General features: G+C 40.6%; 1 protein-coding gene across 7 annotated transcripts in view; it reads left to right on the plus strand.

The window, feature by feature from the left end:
• VTI1A (vesicle transport through interaction with t-SNAREs 1A) overlaps positions 1–18,075 on the plus strand; it is a 346,106-nt gene that overhangs the window by 226,298 nt on the left and 101,733 nt on the right. For 2 of the 7 annotated variants that reach the window (XM_068548563.1, XM_068548561.1), the window contains exon 9: positions 13,872–15,348. The exons of the other annotated variants lie outside the window; for them this stretch is intronic. Coding sequence is in view for 1 of the 2 variants with exons in the window: in XM_068548561.1 (XP_068404662.1) it covers positions 13,872–13,875 (4 nt within the window). In the remaining variant the exon portion in view is untranslated. Of the gene's footprint in view, positions 1–13,871; positions 15,349–18,075 lie in introns of those variants that run through there. 7 annotated transcript variants of the gene reach the window in all.

Below are 18,075 nucleotides of genomic sequence, written 5' to 3' on the forward strand. Positions count from 1 at the left end.
TTCATTTGCTTTGGAAGGGAAGCTTCCAGCAACATTGAAGATACATAAGCTAATATATTTAGCAAGTAATGTCAGAGAAACCTTAAAGCTGGTGTCTATCACATTTTACTGTTAGTAAGAACTGTCAGAATTCCTATTCTCAAGAGCAGTGTTCGAGATATTTAAAAATTGAAAATAAAAAAACAGAATCCTAGCTGTGGCATGGTGCCCTAGATGGGATAGTCACCCCCAGTCAGTGACTATGTGGTTTATCAAACCTTGAGATTAGCCTAATATGCCACTGGATCTACCAAACACTGTATACTGTCTCAGCACACAGAGTGTGCCTTACCCTAATCTGACTGTTGCCTTCCTGCATAGGGAGCCTTACCCCGGTTTTTGCTTACACTAGCAGAACACCACTATGTTTATTGAAAACTACAGATGTAAATTCTTTGTGATGAAACCAAGATGGGAAAAAAGAATTCTAACTTCAGTTTTTTTTTTAAGTTTAATAATTTATTGTGTTCCGTTAAGACAACACAGAACTATTGCTTAGCAACACTGGATTAGGCAGAAAATAATTTAAGCTCCCAAATGAGAAACATTTGTAATCGAATATGCTCTAACACTTGCTTTACCACATGGCTTAACACCCTTTTGCTCACACATGGTTAAACACATGTTTGAACTGATGTTTTAACACCCGTCTCACACATCTTTGCGCCCTTTGTTCACATATGCTTAAACACATGCTTTGACACTCTCTGAGCTCTCACTGTTGAACACAGGCAGAGTATTGTCTTGGGTCTCATGTTCTAAAGTTTCATTGGTTCGTAGCCTTCAGCCAAAGACTGGTGCCCGGTAAAGTCACAGCTCTTTCTACAAGATGACGTCTACTATTGTGTGCCTTCAGTCTGTCTGGAGAAGCGAATTCCTCATGGAGGTAACCACTGCCATGGTCCTTCGTGTCTACCACACCCCCGAGTGGTGGCCTTTTCGAATATTTCAGCCCAAGGGTGTGACATGTCGCAAAGTATTGTTTTTCGCCCTGGCCAGTCTACTTGTATTTTCCCAAACTACCACACTCTAAAGTCTTACTCATGGCCAGATGTAGAATTTAGCTGAGTTTTTTCTCTTACATCTTACTTGGCAGTTTCAGCAGAGCTGAAAATATATGTACAGGAATGGGGTATTTGTGTTGCAGAAATCTGAATATAAATGGAAAAATTGTGACCTCGCCTTGCTTACATGAGTCTGATTGCTTGGATCCTCTCTCTTCTTTTTGTTTGTGGCGTCTGCCATCCTCTCAGGCAAGGTGACTGCCTCCTCGTCACTCTGACCCCCTAGACCTGCCATTGGTGGATTCATAAAAGGTTGTCTCTTCCTCCTAAAATTATAGGATTCTATATGTAACAGTGGTTTAGAGTGTGGGCTTCTGAGCCAGACTGCTTGAGTTTGAGTCAGCTTAGGTTTCCTCATCTGAAAAATGGGAATAGTGACAGTACCTACTTTATTGAGTTGTTGTAAGGATTAAATGATACAACACTTATAAATCACTGTGTACATCCAGCACATAGTAAGTGCTTAAAAAATTACTATTTAATTACTCTTAATTTAAGTAGAATAAAAGAGTGACAATAACCTAAATCTAAGCTGTGCTCTACAGTTTACAAAATGTGTTTTATCCGTATCTTTCTACGTTCCTATCAGAACATTGAGAGGGATGTAAGCATATCCCCATTCCAGAGAGAGGCAAACTAAGAACAGACATCTTAAGAACTCTGCCAGAAGTTGCATAGCCAGCAGGTAGTGAGCTTGACTGCTGGTCCCCTGACATCTACAGGCAGTGTTTTTCCTACCATGTTACAAGACTAAGTCCTGTTACATGTACAAGAAAGTACCAGAAATGGCTCTTTCTATCAAAGAGCTTGCAGAGGAGGAAAGATACTGACAAATGAAAAGTAACTTCCATTTATTGAGAAATAGTTATGAGCCAGCCTATACTAGGCACTTTTTAGTAAATTGTCTCTCTTAATCTTTACAGTAACCAGTTTGACAGATGAGGAAACTAAGGCCTAAAAAGCATAATGAACATACCCAGAGTCATAGAACTAATAAGTAACAGAACTAGAGCAAGCCTGATTCCAAATAAAACCCATGCTTTTTATCCATTACTCATATTGGCTCTCAACCAATAACAATAAATGAGTTCATAGACAAACTACAGCTATTGTATAAGTCAATTTTGGATGAAGTATAGTCTTCCCCTAATAATTCCTGGTTATGCTGCTGTGTGATTGTTTGTTTTGTTTGTTTTTTTAACATTATAGAATGGATAACATAACAAGAAATAAAAGTTATGGATGTTGTGTGAAAACATTTGTAAATTAAATCCACATTTAGTCTGTTCCCCCACCTTGATGAAATTCAGGCCTATAAAGTGTGCTGCCTGGCTAAATCTTCATGGAAATGTTCTTTTACAAGTAACATGTTCTCATAATTATCTGAATATAAGAATCATTTAAATTCCGTGGCTTTCAGGTCGCAAAGAATGTTAATGGATGTTAAATTAAATTATTTGAAAATAAACTCTACTTCATTGACTGGATCCTAGAAGGTCAATATTTAGGAAACTGTATGAAGAATGACACCCTTGAGTTTGGTGAGTTGGAAGGGCAGTTTTCATAATTGTATATTAATAACTCAAGCTATCTTCTTAGCTGTCTTTAAGGATAACTTAAAGGTGATTGGAATCGTTGAACTAACTTTCCATGTGAAATTGGTTTGGACCCAGATGCAAAGAATAACAATCAGACCATTTAAACACAGAACAGGACCAGCCAGGAATAGCAACACTTGGATGCCTGACTCATAGATGTAAGCAAGAATTAGTGATTACTGCAAATGGCTGGAAGATCCCAGAGGAAAATTTGGGAGGCTCTTCATTCCCTTTTGCCCTGTACACAGAATTCTTAGTACAAATACCTGGCAACATCAAAATACAGGTGCAGATTTGGAATACATAAAGCCTTACTTTGGTTTCTTTGTGTTTTAACTGAATTTCACTCTGTTGAGGTTCAAGATCAAATACTCCCATTTTAATGTAACATTTGCCAAATTTCCAAACCTCTAAGCACAAAATCCTCAGCCCTCATTTTTTTTACTTGCCTGGAAATCTAGGTAGCACTGAGCCAAAAGTAGAAGTTATGAAGTGAGATTATACTTGATTAGGAACAAAAAAAGTCCTATGTCCAGAAATGCAGATGTGTACAGCAGTCCTAGGGGAATGTTGGTATTTGATCTCCAAGTCTTAAAGGTTCATGTTCCCAAGGTTAAGAGTTGCAGAGAGCCAACTTTTATTTGTAACTAATGCTGAAATTACTCTGGAGATTCTAGAAGTATTACATTACAAATCACTCAGCTTTGGAAATCCTACAGCTCGTGAGTTACAAATATCACTGTGTGAGAGAAAGGGGCAATAAGTGAAGGACATCATTCATAAACTTAATTTATACCGTTGCAGCATGATCATGAATATACTGTATGAGAGTTTTCTTCTCAGTGAGAAAAGGAAAAGGGAGTATATGAAGTCCATGAGTCAAGACCCCAACTAAAAGAACCAGGAAGTAAAGGCCTGCTTGTCTGGGGGAATTTGAGTGGGGTCAGGGGGGCACAGTCAACCTGGGCTGCAATATCCTCCTTTTTCTAATATCTAACTTCATGACCTGGGGTGCGTTGCTTATTTATTGAGTAAGGCTTCCATTTTGGTGAAAGTTAAAGCCTAGGTATTTACAGAATAATATCCTTCAACAAGCATGGCACCAATGGCCATCTATGAAAAAGATACACATAACAGTTCACCTCAAGGGGAGAACTTTAGTGGAACCAAATTCAGTATTAAAATCAAGAATAGTTAAAGGCATTAATAAGTCACACAGCTGCCTGGGTTTTTTTTAACCTTAATAAACTGTATTCCTATAATAGGCACTTGGTACTCTCTGGTGTTAACTAGTTGGACTTGCTTTTTGGCTAGACCTTTCTTATTTTAAACTAAGTAGTGATCTGGTTCTTTGAATTTTCAATGACTTTAAGCCCAACAACAAAGCAAAGATGGATAAATCTGTGTCTTGGTTACGGGAGTAAGCTATTATAGGCAAAATTATACCTTTTACACTTTTCACCAATAATATCTACTACTGGATGTGTTTGTTTTCATTGTGAGGTTAATCTGCCCTTGCTATGAAATGTTTTTCTTTAAGAATTAAATCCATTAAATCATCACACTTTGGGAAGAGTTTTTAGAGTGATCTGAATGCATGACCTTAAAAATAGGGCTAGGATTTGGAATATAACACATAACATATATAATTAATGTACAACATGTAAATGTGTGATATATCTTAAGGGGACAATATATAGGTAAAATATCAGAAAATAAAACACCCCATACATATCACCTACATCACACTAATAAATTCAAATTCAGGTTGTACCATTTGAACAACTGCCACTTCACTCATCCTCACTAATGATATTTTTCAGATCGTAGATTTTGATAGATGCACTGTGGAGTGTAGAAATAATCATCATTTAGGTAGCTGAAAAACAGCTTGCCAAAACTGATATAATGAAAGTTATTCAGGATGTTCTGTCAAAATCCTTTCCAATTAATGTTGAGGTCTTAAAGGGCCAGACTTAGCTTTTTATTAATATGTTCGTTTTATTAATGTATTTTTGATATATGCATAGCATGACTACCTAATACATCTCATGATATTGCATAATTACGGTGCTTTTAATTTGTTATACCCCAGTCTATTCTCCAGTCTTATTTAAAATTCTAAATTACTTCATAATTTCATAACTAATAACTCATTAGGAAGCCGTGCCATGTACTTAAGGTTACCTCTAAGGCAGTCCATACTTAACAATAAACTAGAGAAGTTCCTCACTACTTGACTGTCAGTGACCAGTTTAAATATTTAAAGTTATCATCTGACCCTTTGTCCAACCACTTTTAGAAAATGAAATAGTTTGTGTATAAAATGTAGGAAAGGGAAGTCCTTTCACATAGTCTTTTCCAAAATGAAGAAAACTAGCTGTCAGTAATCAAATACTTAGATAATACTCATATATATATATATATATATATATATATATATATATATATGACACCATGCTGATGTTATTTTTAAAGATTAAAGGGCCCATTTTTTCATTTTCTTTTTTCTTGTTATTTTTTGACAAGACATAGAAATTTAAGTATGTCATTCTACAGTGATCAAATTCAGATTTGTTGCCAATCACCATAATAATTTTACATTCCTGTCTGTCTCTCTGTTATATCTTAAAAAGACAGCTTTTGACTTGTTTCTGTTCCCCTCCAAATGACGAGAAATTGAGACTATTGTTTTTAATGCCTTGCTTTCTTTACCTCGATAAATGCACACAGTTAAAAATTATAATGGTTCAACCCCTTGCTTATTGAGGTGTGTCTTCCCTACATTATTTAGACCTTGTCTCACGATCTAATAAGTAGCTGAATGATGTTAAAAAAAGTAATCCAGCATAATGCTATGCTATAGTGATGTGATTTAACTAATGTTTATTCAGTATCTATGTGATAAAAGTAGTGCTAGGTTCAGTAGGGATGCAAACATGGGGAGATGTGGAAGATACTTCATATGAGGCAATGAGATAATTAGGGTCTATTTTCTGATGCTTGTCTTGGTCAGAGTTCTTAGATTCAGGAGGACAGAATCATCTATCTAATTTAAGCAGAAAGAGATTTATTAGAATAGCGTATAGAGTCCTTAGGAAAGCCAGGGAAGCTCTTTTGGATGCTACAGAGCAGCAGAAGAGACCAATCGGACTCTCCTGGGACTGCTCACTGCTGCAGTCTTACCCCGAATGGCACCCAGGATACAGGAACCGGACTCCATAATCTCTACCAAAGCTGTCCCAGAAGGGCCAAATGCAACCTCCTCTCCTATACACACGCACACACACACACACACACACACACACACACACACACACACACACATTTACCAGAAGTGCCTGTTTCCTCCCATGCAAGTGCCTCATATTGCTCACATCCCCTTGCCAAGTCTTGCCCAGACATCTGCCTTGCAGAACCTGGGTGATATCTGGAACCTGGTTGGTTGCAAGAGAATCTCAAAAATGTAGTTTTTAGGTTTCTAGCCTTCCCAGTCAAAGAAAGCTGTTAAAAGGGATCCGGAAATGTATGGAATGAGCCAATGCACAGTATCCCCCAGGGATGCTGTGAAATAGTGATTCTCAAATTGTATTGCAAGGAATCCTAAAATTTTGCTTACGCACGTAAAGGTTGCCAAGGAGGAAGAAGAGACCAGACAAGCAGGATTCTGTCTGGAGCAGCTCCATGTTAATCTGATCTTCTGTTGGGCGTGTCAATAATCCTTGAAGAAAAGTTTTATCAAAAAAAAAAAAAAAGTTTTTTTTTTTCCAAGTTTCAAAACCATTGCTAACCTGCAAATACAGGCATACCTCAGAGATATTGTAGGTTCAGTTCCAGACCACTGCAATAAAGCGAGTCACACGAATTTTTTGGTTTCCAAATGCACATAAAAATTACGTTTACACTATTCTGCAGTCTCTTCAGTGTGCAGTAGCATTTATGTCTTTTAAAAAATGTACATATTTAATTAAAAAATACTTCATTTGCTGAAACATGCTAACCATCGTCTGAGCCTTCAGCGAGTCGTAGTAGTAACCTCAAAGATCACTGATCACAGATCACTACAACAAATATAATAAAATGAAAAAGCTTGAAGTATTGCAAGAATTACCAAAATGGGACACAGAAACATGAAGTGAGCAAAAGCTGTTGAAAAATGGCACCAGTAGACTTGCTTGACACAGGGTTGCCACGAATCTTCAAATTGTAAAAAACACAATATCCGTGAAGCACAAAAAAATGAGGTGTACCTATACGCCTCAATCTTCTGTCTACTGCTTTTCTTGTTAGGCAAGGTGTCACAAATACAGCCTAGCATTTCTTTCCATCGCAAGCTTTTTAACAGACCATCCTCACTTTCTTAGGGAATATTTGAAAATAATTACAAATTATACTCTTCTCTCACGTGTCTCGTTAGGGAAAGTGCTACTAACAGGCCCATTGGTATTCGGGTTTTTAAGGGGAAGTCACCACCTCCTGAGAACATCTCAGAACACCTCAGTGGTGGAGGGCTACCCGTCCTCATAGCCTTAGGGATGAAGAGACTGGACACGTTTAACTACTCTTCAGCTACTTAGTTTCATTTGACTTCAAAAACAAAATTAGCAGTAACAGGAGACTGGTTCCATGGGTTAAATTAATCAACGTGTGCTAATTAAATAACCGTTGTGCCTCTGCCATTGATGCCTGTTTCATTTGGTGGAGAGCTCTTAGTAAGTCTTAACCGACTTTGGTCTCTGTACTTTTAATATTTTGTCATTCGAACTAAACTGAAGGAAGACAGTCTGTAGTTTAAGCTGAAAAGAGAGCTATTACTTCACATATATTGGCCCTCATGAAAGGATTTCTTTTTTAATCTTTTTTTTTTTTTTTTTTACAGTAGGTCCTTGTTGGTTATCTCTTTTAAATATAGCAGTGTTTACATGTCAATCCCAAACTTGGAAGTGTTTCTCCCTCATTCCCTCCAGGTCATCTCCCACCATACTACATACGGCCTTTCCCACTCTGAACCGTAACTGCTTCCCTTACAACTGATATGCCCTAAAGAAACCTGGATTCTGCTACCAATCCACTACTTACCCATCTTTCATGTGTTTTCAGAGTAGCCTAACCTCACCCCTACCTGTCATGCAATGTCCCAAACCCAGACCTGCTCTGCCGCCCCAGAAGCAGACCAGCAGCCAACGTTTCTTTAAAGTAATGGAAATTTTCATCCTGTACACAAGGCACTGTTTGCCGTGTTATTCCCACTTGCTTAAAACAGACTTCAGAATATTCTGGTTTTGTTATATTTCCCACAGTTTTCTTATATTAAGAAATGATGGGTTTATTGAAATATTTGTAATACAAAACAGAAGAACCTACACATTTAAAAAATATTAATTTCATATTTCTTGTTGAATATCTTGACACTTCTGAAAGGTATAGAGCACAAAATAAAACTCCCTGTAAGCCTCATAATCTACTGAACCATTGTTAACACTTGAGAATGCATTCTCCCCGCCTTTTTCTATGCATATTTTACCTACAAACAATTGAATATTTCATTGGCATTTTAAGTTTTAGAAACTTGTCTGTGATTCCTGTTACGCCAAATAAAATGTTTTAAGTTACTCTCCTCGTTTGGCAGGTTATGTATTTTAACACAAAGAATATAGAGTCTGCCAGAATTATTTATCTCGGTTTAGCTTATAAAAGTCTGTTTGGTTCACATTTTTGCCTTTTTTTTCCTACCGTCAGCTGTAAAACATCAGACCAGAATTAGCAGCTGTAGTCCTGGTTGCACTTTATTAAGTTTATGGTGGACTTTTTCAACCCTGTTCCCGGTGAAGTTTATTTAGGTAAAAGGTTGATAACATTCTTCACCCCAAAGTTTTTTTCTTTCTTTCCCGTTAAGACAGTTCTTTCCAGGGACTTCCCTGGTGGTCTAGTGGTTAAGACTCCACCCTTCCACTGCAGGGGGCACAGGTTCGATCCCTGGTCAGGGAACTAAGATCCCACATGCCGTGCAGTGCGGCCAAAAAGAAATAAAATTAAAAAGACAGTTCTTTCCTGATAACATTCAAGAGGTTAAACATGAAGTCATTACTTCTCTCTCATATAAACGTCTAGACCCATCCTTCCACTGTGTTAAGCCAGGTTTATAAAATATGTAATCTCACATGCAAAATAGAATAATTCTGTAGTATGTGTGTACAGTATGTGTCGTACTGTGGGTTTGTTGAAATACAAAAGAACCCAGAAACATTTGTATTTTTAAAAAGACTGGGCCTCCACCATACCCTGATGTGCAGAATTCATAATTTATGCTTGAACATATTTGAATAACTGGAGTAACAGGTCTAGGTAAACAAGTTACATTAATTACAAGAGTTAACATGAGCATGAGAATATCTGTGTTAATGCTTCATTTTTTTCAAGTAAGACTCTGTGCATTCCTTACCCAGAGGACTATTTTCCCGAAAGTGGTAAAAATGCAAACACTCATCTCTAATATTTTATGCCATGTCAGCTACATCATTGATAGGATTCTTTGTTTTAGTTATTCTTCTTACCAGAGATAAGATCTAAAGGATGTATTCTGCATACTAACTGAAGCATTATGCAGTACTTCTGCTAGAAAAGTCACTGAATATTCCAAGTAAGAATTAAAGGAAATTTTGCATGACATGGCATATTTAAAATATTTCCACCATTTGGTGATCTAGTTTTTGATGGCCAAATATACCAATAAGTGTTACTCATCATATTTATACAAAAGTCATGTTGTGTATATAGGTATTCATTTTGTAGCCTTTCCCACGTAGCAATTTACTGTGAACGTCTCCCCTTGACATGAAATATTCTCCTAAAAGGATGTTTCTTACACAGTTTCCCTCATGGGACTGCAAAGAACAATTCTTAATTTGTGGGTAGAAATCCAGAGCTCGCAAGTTTGTGCCGTCCCCATGGTTGACCCCATTGTTTCTAAACCGTGGGCTTGCTGGCCCTCAAATTTCTGTAGTAGGTTTTCTTTGGGATTAGCTTTGGGGGGTGAGGGAGGTAGATGAGAGGATCTACCATCACGTTCCTGATTAGACCACCTTCTCTCCAGCATATTTTCTCCTTTGGCTCTATCACCTTCCTCCTTTTAAGTTCCTGCCTGGGACTTCCCTGGTGGTCCAGTGGTCAAGACTCTGCCCTTTCAATGCAGGGGGCATGGGTTCGATCCCTAGTCGGGGAACTGAGATCCCGCATGCCACGTGGCATGGCTAAATAAATAAATAAATAAATAAATAGATAAATAAATAAATTCCTGATTATTCTTAGCCTTCATCTCCTTTTAGTCACCAGTAATTGCTTCCCTTTTGGAGGGCCTCCTCTTTTGTCAACTTCTGGTTGCTTTGCTGACAAACACCTCAGAAAAGGGACCAAAAAATGGAGCCCTGTAGTTTTATAGGTAAAGAGTTCATGGATGAAGACTTTTTTTTTATCCTAGTTCCCAGTGCCCCTAACAGTGTCTGTCTTCAGACAGAACTGTCCCTCGGTGCCTTGGGCAGGCTTCTGTGGTCCCTCTGTGTCCTTCCCAGCCACCCTGCCCTCTCGTCACCTGCATTACAGCCAGACCCAAATCCTTCCTGCTCCCCAGACATGCCTCATGCTCTTCCCTGGCTCCTGTGCATCCTCCTGCCTGGACGTTTACCGTCCCATCTCCCCCTTCAAAATCCCACCCATCTTTCAGCATCTTGGCTCCATGCTGCATCCTCAAAGAAAGCAGATTGTGTTTTCTGGATCCGTTCAACAAGAGGGGCTCTACGTTGCTTTAATTGTACTGCCCCTGTGGATGTATCTACATAGTATACCTGTATTTTTATTTCCGTCAGTACCTGTCTCATTCACCCTACCACATGGTAACTCCTTGAGAGCAAGAGTAGATCTCTCATATATGACTCTCAAAGTACTGGACACAGTTGCCTGCACATAGAAGATGCTTGGTAACCACTGGCCCAGGAGAATTTTTAAACCTCTGATTTGAAACTATCAATTCTCTTCCAGTTAATGTCTTTAAATTTTATTTATTTAGTGATATTGCAGAGTAAGTTTGGAGATCGCCGGTGGCTTATATAAAAGCACGGAATGACCTATCTTGGTTATGTCTTTAAGCAATGCCCAGAGAGAGGCCAGTTCCAAGTTGAGATACACTCTCAGCTCGTGCCATTGCCTGTTGATTTTTTTCCAGGCCAGTAACATAACTTACTTTGGAGAGTCTTGAGCTATACACCTTAGCTCTGATTTCCAGAATCTTCCTCAGCTTTGTTGGTCATTCCGCGTTGTTGTTCTTTTGTGTGTATGAGCATGGGGACCTTGGCTTTTGGAATAATATTGCATTGCAAATCAACTTCTGCCTCAAAAGAACTTTTCTTCCACAATTTTCTGCATTTCTGAACAGGTTACAAAATGTCACAATTCAGTAGGGCCAATTATTAGATTTTCATTTAATGGGCAGTTTTAATGTTCTCAGAGACTCTGAATAGTAATAGCATCTTAAACTACTGCATTCCATTTAAAGACTCACAACCACTTCTTCTCTCTTTGAGTGTACCTAGTTATATTTTTGGGTATCATTTAAATTCAGGCTCCCAATCTGTAGGAAAATCAATGAGTTAATGAATAGCCTCATTTTTTTAACTTTCCAAATATTTTATCCTAATTATAAGGCATATCTAGTGACATTAATTTGATGAAATCCCAAATCATCAGATTGTGCAGAAGAGCCCTGACCATGGAGTAATTTAGAGCATTTTCAGTTTAACAAATGTACTGTTTTTTAGGACCAGATCATGGCTTTGCTTACTGTGAGAAAAACTTTCTACTGTTAAGGTCTGGAGTCCATGTCAGTGTAGGTCAAACTTTGTGCTTTTTTTTTTTTTTAGTTGTTTGTTTACCATGTTTTATTTAACCTATTAAATGAAAAGCATTCCTGCTATAAATAATAATCACCCCTGATGTATCTATAGCACATTCTTCTTGCTGAATCACTCCCACATGCACTGTCCACCGGCTTGGTGAGCTTCAAGGTTACTCTCTGGCCATACAGTGAGTAAAAGGCAAAGTCAAGTCCAAGACCAGTGACCTTCCACAAACAACTGGTGTGGTTCACGTAAGCCACCTCATATCCTGTGGGGAACAAGATGGGGAGTAAGCCAGCAAAGTGATGACTGTTTGAGTCATTTATTTTCTGCCATGTCGTTCACAGCTCATAGGCTGTCCTCTGGGACAACAACAGAAAATGAATTCTCCAAACTGATCGAGGCTACAGTTTGAGAGAAACCGACACAGCAGGCGTCATTTCAGTCCTTCCTACTATCCAGATGCCTCTTTGTGGTTCTCTGTTTTAATCCTTGTCCCTCTTTATCCTATTCAATTCTCTGTCCCTTCTCCAGCTGAAGACATCTGACACTTACTCTCAGGGAAGTAGAAATCACTTACAAGCATCGCTTGATCAGTCCTCACAGCTGCCCAGCTGTAAGATAAGTCCAATGTAGGGAATGGAAGCCCCTCACTACTCCTTCAACATTTGAATGAGTCACCAAATTAGTAACCAAACCTAAATCTCCTGGTTCCCAGGCTGCTTCTCTGTTTGTGACCTACCACCAGCCAGAAAGTGGTAGGTGTCACATTATCTCCAGGTGGCCAGTCAGCAACTTAAATTTATTCTTGCATACCTCCTTTGACTGAACCAATACAGAAGCAACATGTATTTTTAGTAAAAGCTCGTGGACTGTGGAGTTAACAAAAATCAGAGTCTTCCTGGAAATGCTCATCTTCTTAATGATTTCTCTGCTAGGCCCACAGTAGGACTCAGTAACTATCTGTGGACTAAATGATATAATCCACCTAAATGATATAGATCCAACTAAAGGTATAATCCAGAGGGGAAGAAAGGAAAAAGAATAAATGGCGTGGAGATGTGAAACTGAGCAGAGAGGCACTTCCCTTTCTAAAGAAGCTGTGCTTAGTGCAACACGTGGCCTATAGAGAAAATCTGGCATCGGGACAGGCTTGCCCAGCCCTGATTTTCCACTCGCATTTCACTTCCACCCCTCCACCCCGCAAACATGAACTGATTTCCTTCTGCTGCTAATGAAGACTGCTGCCAGGTCAAGGGATTTTGATTACACAGCATCTCATTGTGCTGTATGCAGATTTAATGGATTCAGACCATCAGGATGTGCTCTCCTTTTGTTGTTTTTAAATTTGGGGTGACAGATGTTGAGCACCTTGAAAATTCAATGGAGCAAAAGGTGCATCTAAGATGAGGAGGCCTCTACAACCACGCCCAGATTGCGAGGGACACATTCCAGTCAACTCAGGAGTTTAGTTCCACTGAACTCCTATCTTGTGTTCGTGATACGGGACCCGTGTCCTAGCTCCAGGGAGCCTCTTTCCATGTCTACCTGACACTGCCTGGAATGGCCCCCACCGCCCATCCCATTCTGAACCTCTGGGTGTGGAGGCTGAGCTCATGGTCCACTTGGATGACCCCTCCCTCCCCAGTTCCTATCTCTCTCTGACCACTGCGCTGCACTCACCAGCCCAGTAGAGTAATAGTGCTCACTTATTTCTTAAGCCTCTTAGGAACCTAGAGACCAGGGCTTTCCTTCTCAGTTTCAGAACTGGAGAACCTTGAGTATGATTTCTTTTTTTTTTTTTTTTTTTTTAATTTATTTATTTTTGGCTGCGTTGGGTCTTCGTTGCTGCATGCGGGCTTTCTCTAGTTGCGTCGAGTGGGGGCTGCTCCTCGTTGCGGCGTGCAGGCTTCTCATTGCGGTGGCTTCTCTTGTTGCAGAGCATGGTCTCTAGGCCCGCGGGCTTCAGTAGTTGCAGCACGTGGGCTCAGTAGTTGTGGCGCATGGGCTTAGTTGGTCTGCGGCACGTGGGATCTTCCCCGACCAGGGATCGAACCCGCGTCCCCTGCATCGGCAGGTGGATTCTTAACCACTGCGCCACCAGGGAAGTCCCGCATGTGATTTCTTAATCATCGTTATTGTCATGATTGCTGTTGTCATCTTAATTGCCATTTATTTTAAGAGCACTGAAATGCTAAGTGCTGTATAATCATTATCTCATTTCATTTCATTTAACCCTCAGAGCAAACCTGTAAGGGAGGCATTATTATTTTCTTTTACAGATGAGGAAACTGAGGCTTAGCAAAGTTCAGTCACTTGCTCAAAGTCACACAACTATCAAGTCTCAGCCAGGATTGCAGCCAGTCACGTCCATCAGCCTTAAGAACTCAGCTCTCCTTGTTTGAAACCTGATACCAGCTGGGTTCTCATCCTGCAGTCAGCCTCCAAGGAACCTAAGTAACTATATGTGGACAAAGTGAAACGTCTATTTACAAATCAGACTATGCTTCTATTAATATGTTTCATTTAGAGTATCGATGATGTTTTCAGTGATAAACCAGGAGTCAGATTTTTAAGGAAATATCTAAGCATATTTACCAGCTTCTTTCACCTTAAATGGGGAAAAAAATGCTACAGTAGTCCTGAACAACTCATGTCTATATGCCAAGGTTGGCATATGAAATAATTTCCTAAGAGGTTGCTACCCTAAGACAAGAGGCAAAATGGCAAAAGAGGTCTTTGATGCTCTCCATGTTTTGTGGCGCCCAGCCCTTTTCTTCCATTCTTTCCTGCCCACCCCACCCCAGCACCTTTGTCACCTCTGATGGTCTAATTCTCCTCGCTGTAACCCCACCCGGGCCGGTCTGTCCCAAAAATGCAGTCCCCAGTGGAAACAGCCCATGAAAGACAATCTCCAGGGAAAGCAGTCTGAGGAAGGTAAATTACACTAAGACTTAATCTTGGGACATAACTGAGTTTTGTAAGAGTAGAAACGGAGACAGGTAATATTATGAACTCTGGACTTTTACCTCTGCTTAGGACAACCCACTGTTTTCCATGCTGTCTTGGATCTCTGCCCAAATCCCCCCCTCGTCACTCTGTGCCTTTCCCCTGCTTCATTTTTCTTCATAGCACATGTCACTCCCTGGAATTGCTTTATATACTTCCTGGTTTATTAGCATCTACGTCTATAGAAAGTAAGCTCCGTGAGAGCAGGAACTTTGCTTTGCTTGTTGCTATAACCCTAGCATCTGCAAGAGGGCCTGGCACATAGTAGGTGCTGAATAAATATTTATCGGGTGAAGGGATCAGCCACTTGTCATGCCTCTTCTGAGCAGGGCAGCTTTTACTTTTACCCGGTTTTTGTCCAAAAGAACAAATTTAAGTAGCTATCAAACTCATGGTTTTACTGTTATTATTGCATGAGAGGAGGTGAATTTTTTTCTTTAAAAGGCCAATTTCAACTTGATGTACGGAAAACAGTTAAGTAAATACTAGCTCAGATGGTGCTCAGGTGCAGTAAAGTCAGGAAAATGGTATCTGAGTGTCTGGCAAACACTACGAGATCAGAAAATATTAGTGGACATCCTTCATGTGAGTAAAAACTTGTATTGATCTACATAATTCATCTTGAAATAATTATGAGCCAATTTTTCAATCTCACATGATGTACACTGTGTTCATGGTTCTCTTAGAATTGTCCTTGGCTTTGGGAATTATAAGTAACGTACATAAAATTAAATCCAAAACATATCCACATTTGAGTTCAAATATTTCCTCTTTTAAAGTGTAACCGTGACTTTGAAGTTGGGTTAAACCACAGGTGTGTGTTTTTCTTCTATTCAGCTTCAGTGATACCTGGTAATTTGGCATGTAATGATGGGGTAGACTCAAGGATGTTCAAGAACAAATTGTACCATATTGTTAAGTTCTCCCTAATCTTACAAAAATGAACCACCACAAATTACTGAATTTTAATATCTCCTGAAACTCTCCCAGCAAAAAGAAGGAAGATACACTAATGACTAATTTAAATGCTAAAAAGACGGGGAGGGGTTGAAAGATAATCCCAAGTAAACCAAATTAGCCTACCTATCATTATGATTATTTTTAAATCACAGCGTTTCATGGAAAATGCGTTTTTGTGGTGCCGGGTTTCAGGAATACTCTTTGTTAAAACCTTTGTAAATGAAGTTATAAAATTGGGACTAGTGGATGGGGCAGGTGATTGGACAGGGGGACAATAAATAGTGGGGTTGAAACCCTCTCGTTAATAAAAATATTGGTTTCCATATGTTAAGAAAAAACATCTCACGCTCTCCGTCTAGACCTCTAGACCTGTAGTCAGTGAGCCTGTGTACTTCTGTTTCCCCGCCAGATATTTGTTCCTGTCTGAAAGACATTTTATGATATTTATTTGATGACACACACCTGCTGGGTAGATGAAAAGCTACTGCTCCTGAGGATGACCTACTTCAAGCTTCTGAGGACTTTGGCAGGTTGTCCTGCCACATCATTTGAGCCCATCTTGATGTCGCCTGTTGAACATATGTAAGACGAGTGCATTTGCAGACTTGTTGGAGGCAGAGTTGCGAACCCCAGGGAAGAGGTTTCAGAGTCAGTAGTGACTTTGTAAGTGTACTGAGACGGGGAAGACACATGCTTTACCAAACCCGCCTCCAGCATAGGAAGTGCCGCTCTCAGCACTCGGGATGGGGATTGGCCCAGAAACCTGCCCCCGTGGAGTGGACCGTCTGGAAAGGGGATCTTACAGGAATCCATGTAATGTGGTCCAAGGTAAAGAGATGGACCCCAGGTGGGAGGTAGGGAGAATGAGGGTCCAAGGTGACATGAAAGAAATTCTGATGCAGTGTTTTCCTGGGAGTTCACAGGACAGAGAGAGATTTCTAGTTGAGATCAGGGAAGAGCATGGAGACACTGTCATCAGATTCGTCCTTTGAAGCCAACTTGTCTTTACATGTTAATTTCCACAAACATTAATTGAGCACCAGCTATTGTGACGAGGCAGACCTTAGGCCGAAAGATACAAATATAAATAATTTATATCCATCTCTCAGTGTACACAGTGTAGTAAGAAAGCATACCTAAACAGGAATTTTATTATAAATGGAAATAGAACAAGGAGTTCTTAGCCCTGTCGGCCTTCCTGGGCTTGGTGATGCCCAACCTGAGATCTGCAGAGTAAGCGCAAGTTAGCCAAAGAAGAGAAAACGGGGAAATGGAGGCATGAAAATGATACGTTGTGCTCGGAAGCGACAAACTGTTCGGTTTTACTGACTAGTGAAAAAGGTGAGGTGGGAATCAGTGGGTCCCTTAGAGGGGCTGTAGCTTCCCTACCCATCTCATGAGCCCCTTGCCACCACTGCCCGAGTAAGCGGACTGCCCCTGCCATGTAAATGCAGCTTCAGAGCAGGTTCCCTCCTACCCTTTGCTGCCCTAAGCTGCCCCGCATGGAAAATCCAGAGATTCCACGAAGAGGGGCCATTGACCCACTGCTGAGGAGTTATAAGCTCTGAATCATGAGTGAGTTGGGGTTTTACCTGGTGATTTAGAAGGAGTCTTTCTCCATTACATTTTTTTTTTTTTTTTTTTAATTCATTCTTGGCTGTGCTGGGTCCCTGCTGCGGTGCGCAGGCCTCTTACCACGGTGGCTTCTCGTTGCGGAGCACGGGCTCTAGGCATGCGGGCCCCAGCAGCTGCAGCACACGGGCTCCAGAACGCAGGCTCAGTAGTTGTGGTGCACGGGGTTTAGTTGCTCTGTGGCACGCGGGATCCTCCCGGACCGGGGCTCGAACCCGTGTCCCCTGCATTGGCAGGCAGACTCCTAGCCGCTGCGCCACCAGGGAAGCCCTCTCCATTACTTTTATCTGCGTGTCTACAGCTCATGGTTTGAAAGCCTTGGCTCCAAATGACATATGCCCTTGGTGTTATTTATGATATGACTCTCCTTTCGGGTCTCCTTTCCTCCTCTTCCAGTTACCTGTTGCTGTGTAACGAATCACCCCAAAGGGGAACGGCTTAGAACAACAATTGTCATCTCTCACAATTTCTGTGGGTCAGGAGTGGAGGAGCAGCTTGGCTGGGTGTTCTGGCTCGGGACCTCTCATGAGGTTACCTTCAGATCAAGCCCGGAACTGGAACAGTTGGGAAGAGATAGGATTCAGCAGTAGCTAGAGACTGGCTGGGACTTTCTCCTGTTATCGCTTTATTAATCTTTCCATGTAGTCTGTCTACGTGAGCTGGTCTGGGATTCCTTACAGCGTGGAGCCTCAGGCTTGCCAGCTTAGACCCCCCCAAAGATGAGCCCCAAGAGCAAGACTGGCAGAAGCTGCGTGGCCTTTCTTAAACCTAGCCTAGGAAGTCACACAGTGTCACCTCTGCTGCATTTTCTTCCTCAAGACGGTCACAAGGGCCCATCAGGTTTCGATGGGAAGGGACATAGACTCCGCCTCTTGAGGCAGGGGT

This window comes from Eschrichtius robustus, chromosome 7 (assembly GCF_028021215.1).
Source record: "Eschrichtius robustus isolate mEscRob2 chromosome 7, mEscRob2.pri, whole genome shotgun sequence".
Taxonomy (NCBI): Eukaryota; Metazoa; Chordata; class Mammalia; order Artiodactyla; family Eschrichtiidae; genus Eschrichtius; species Eschrichtius robustus.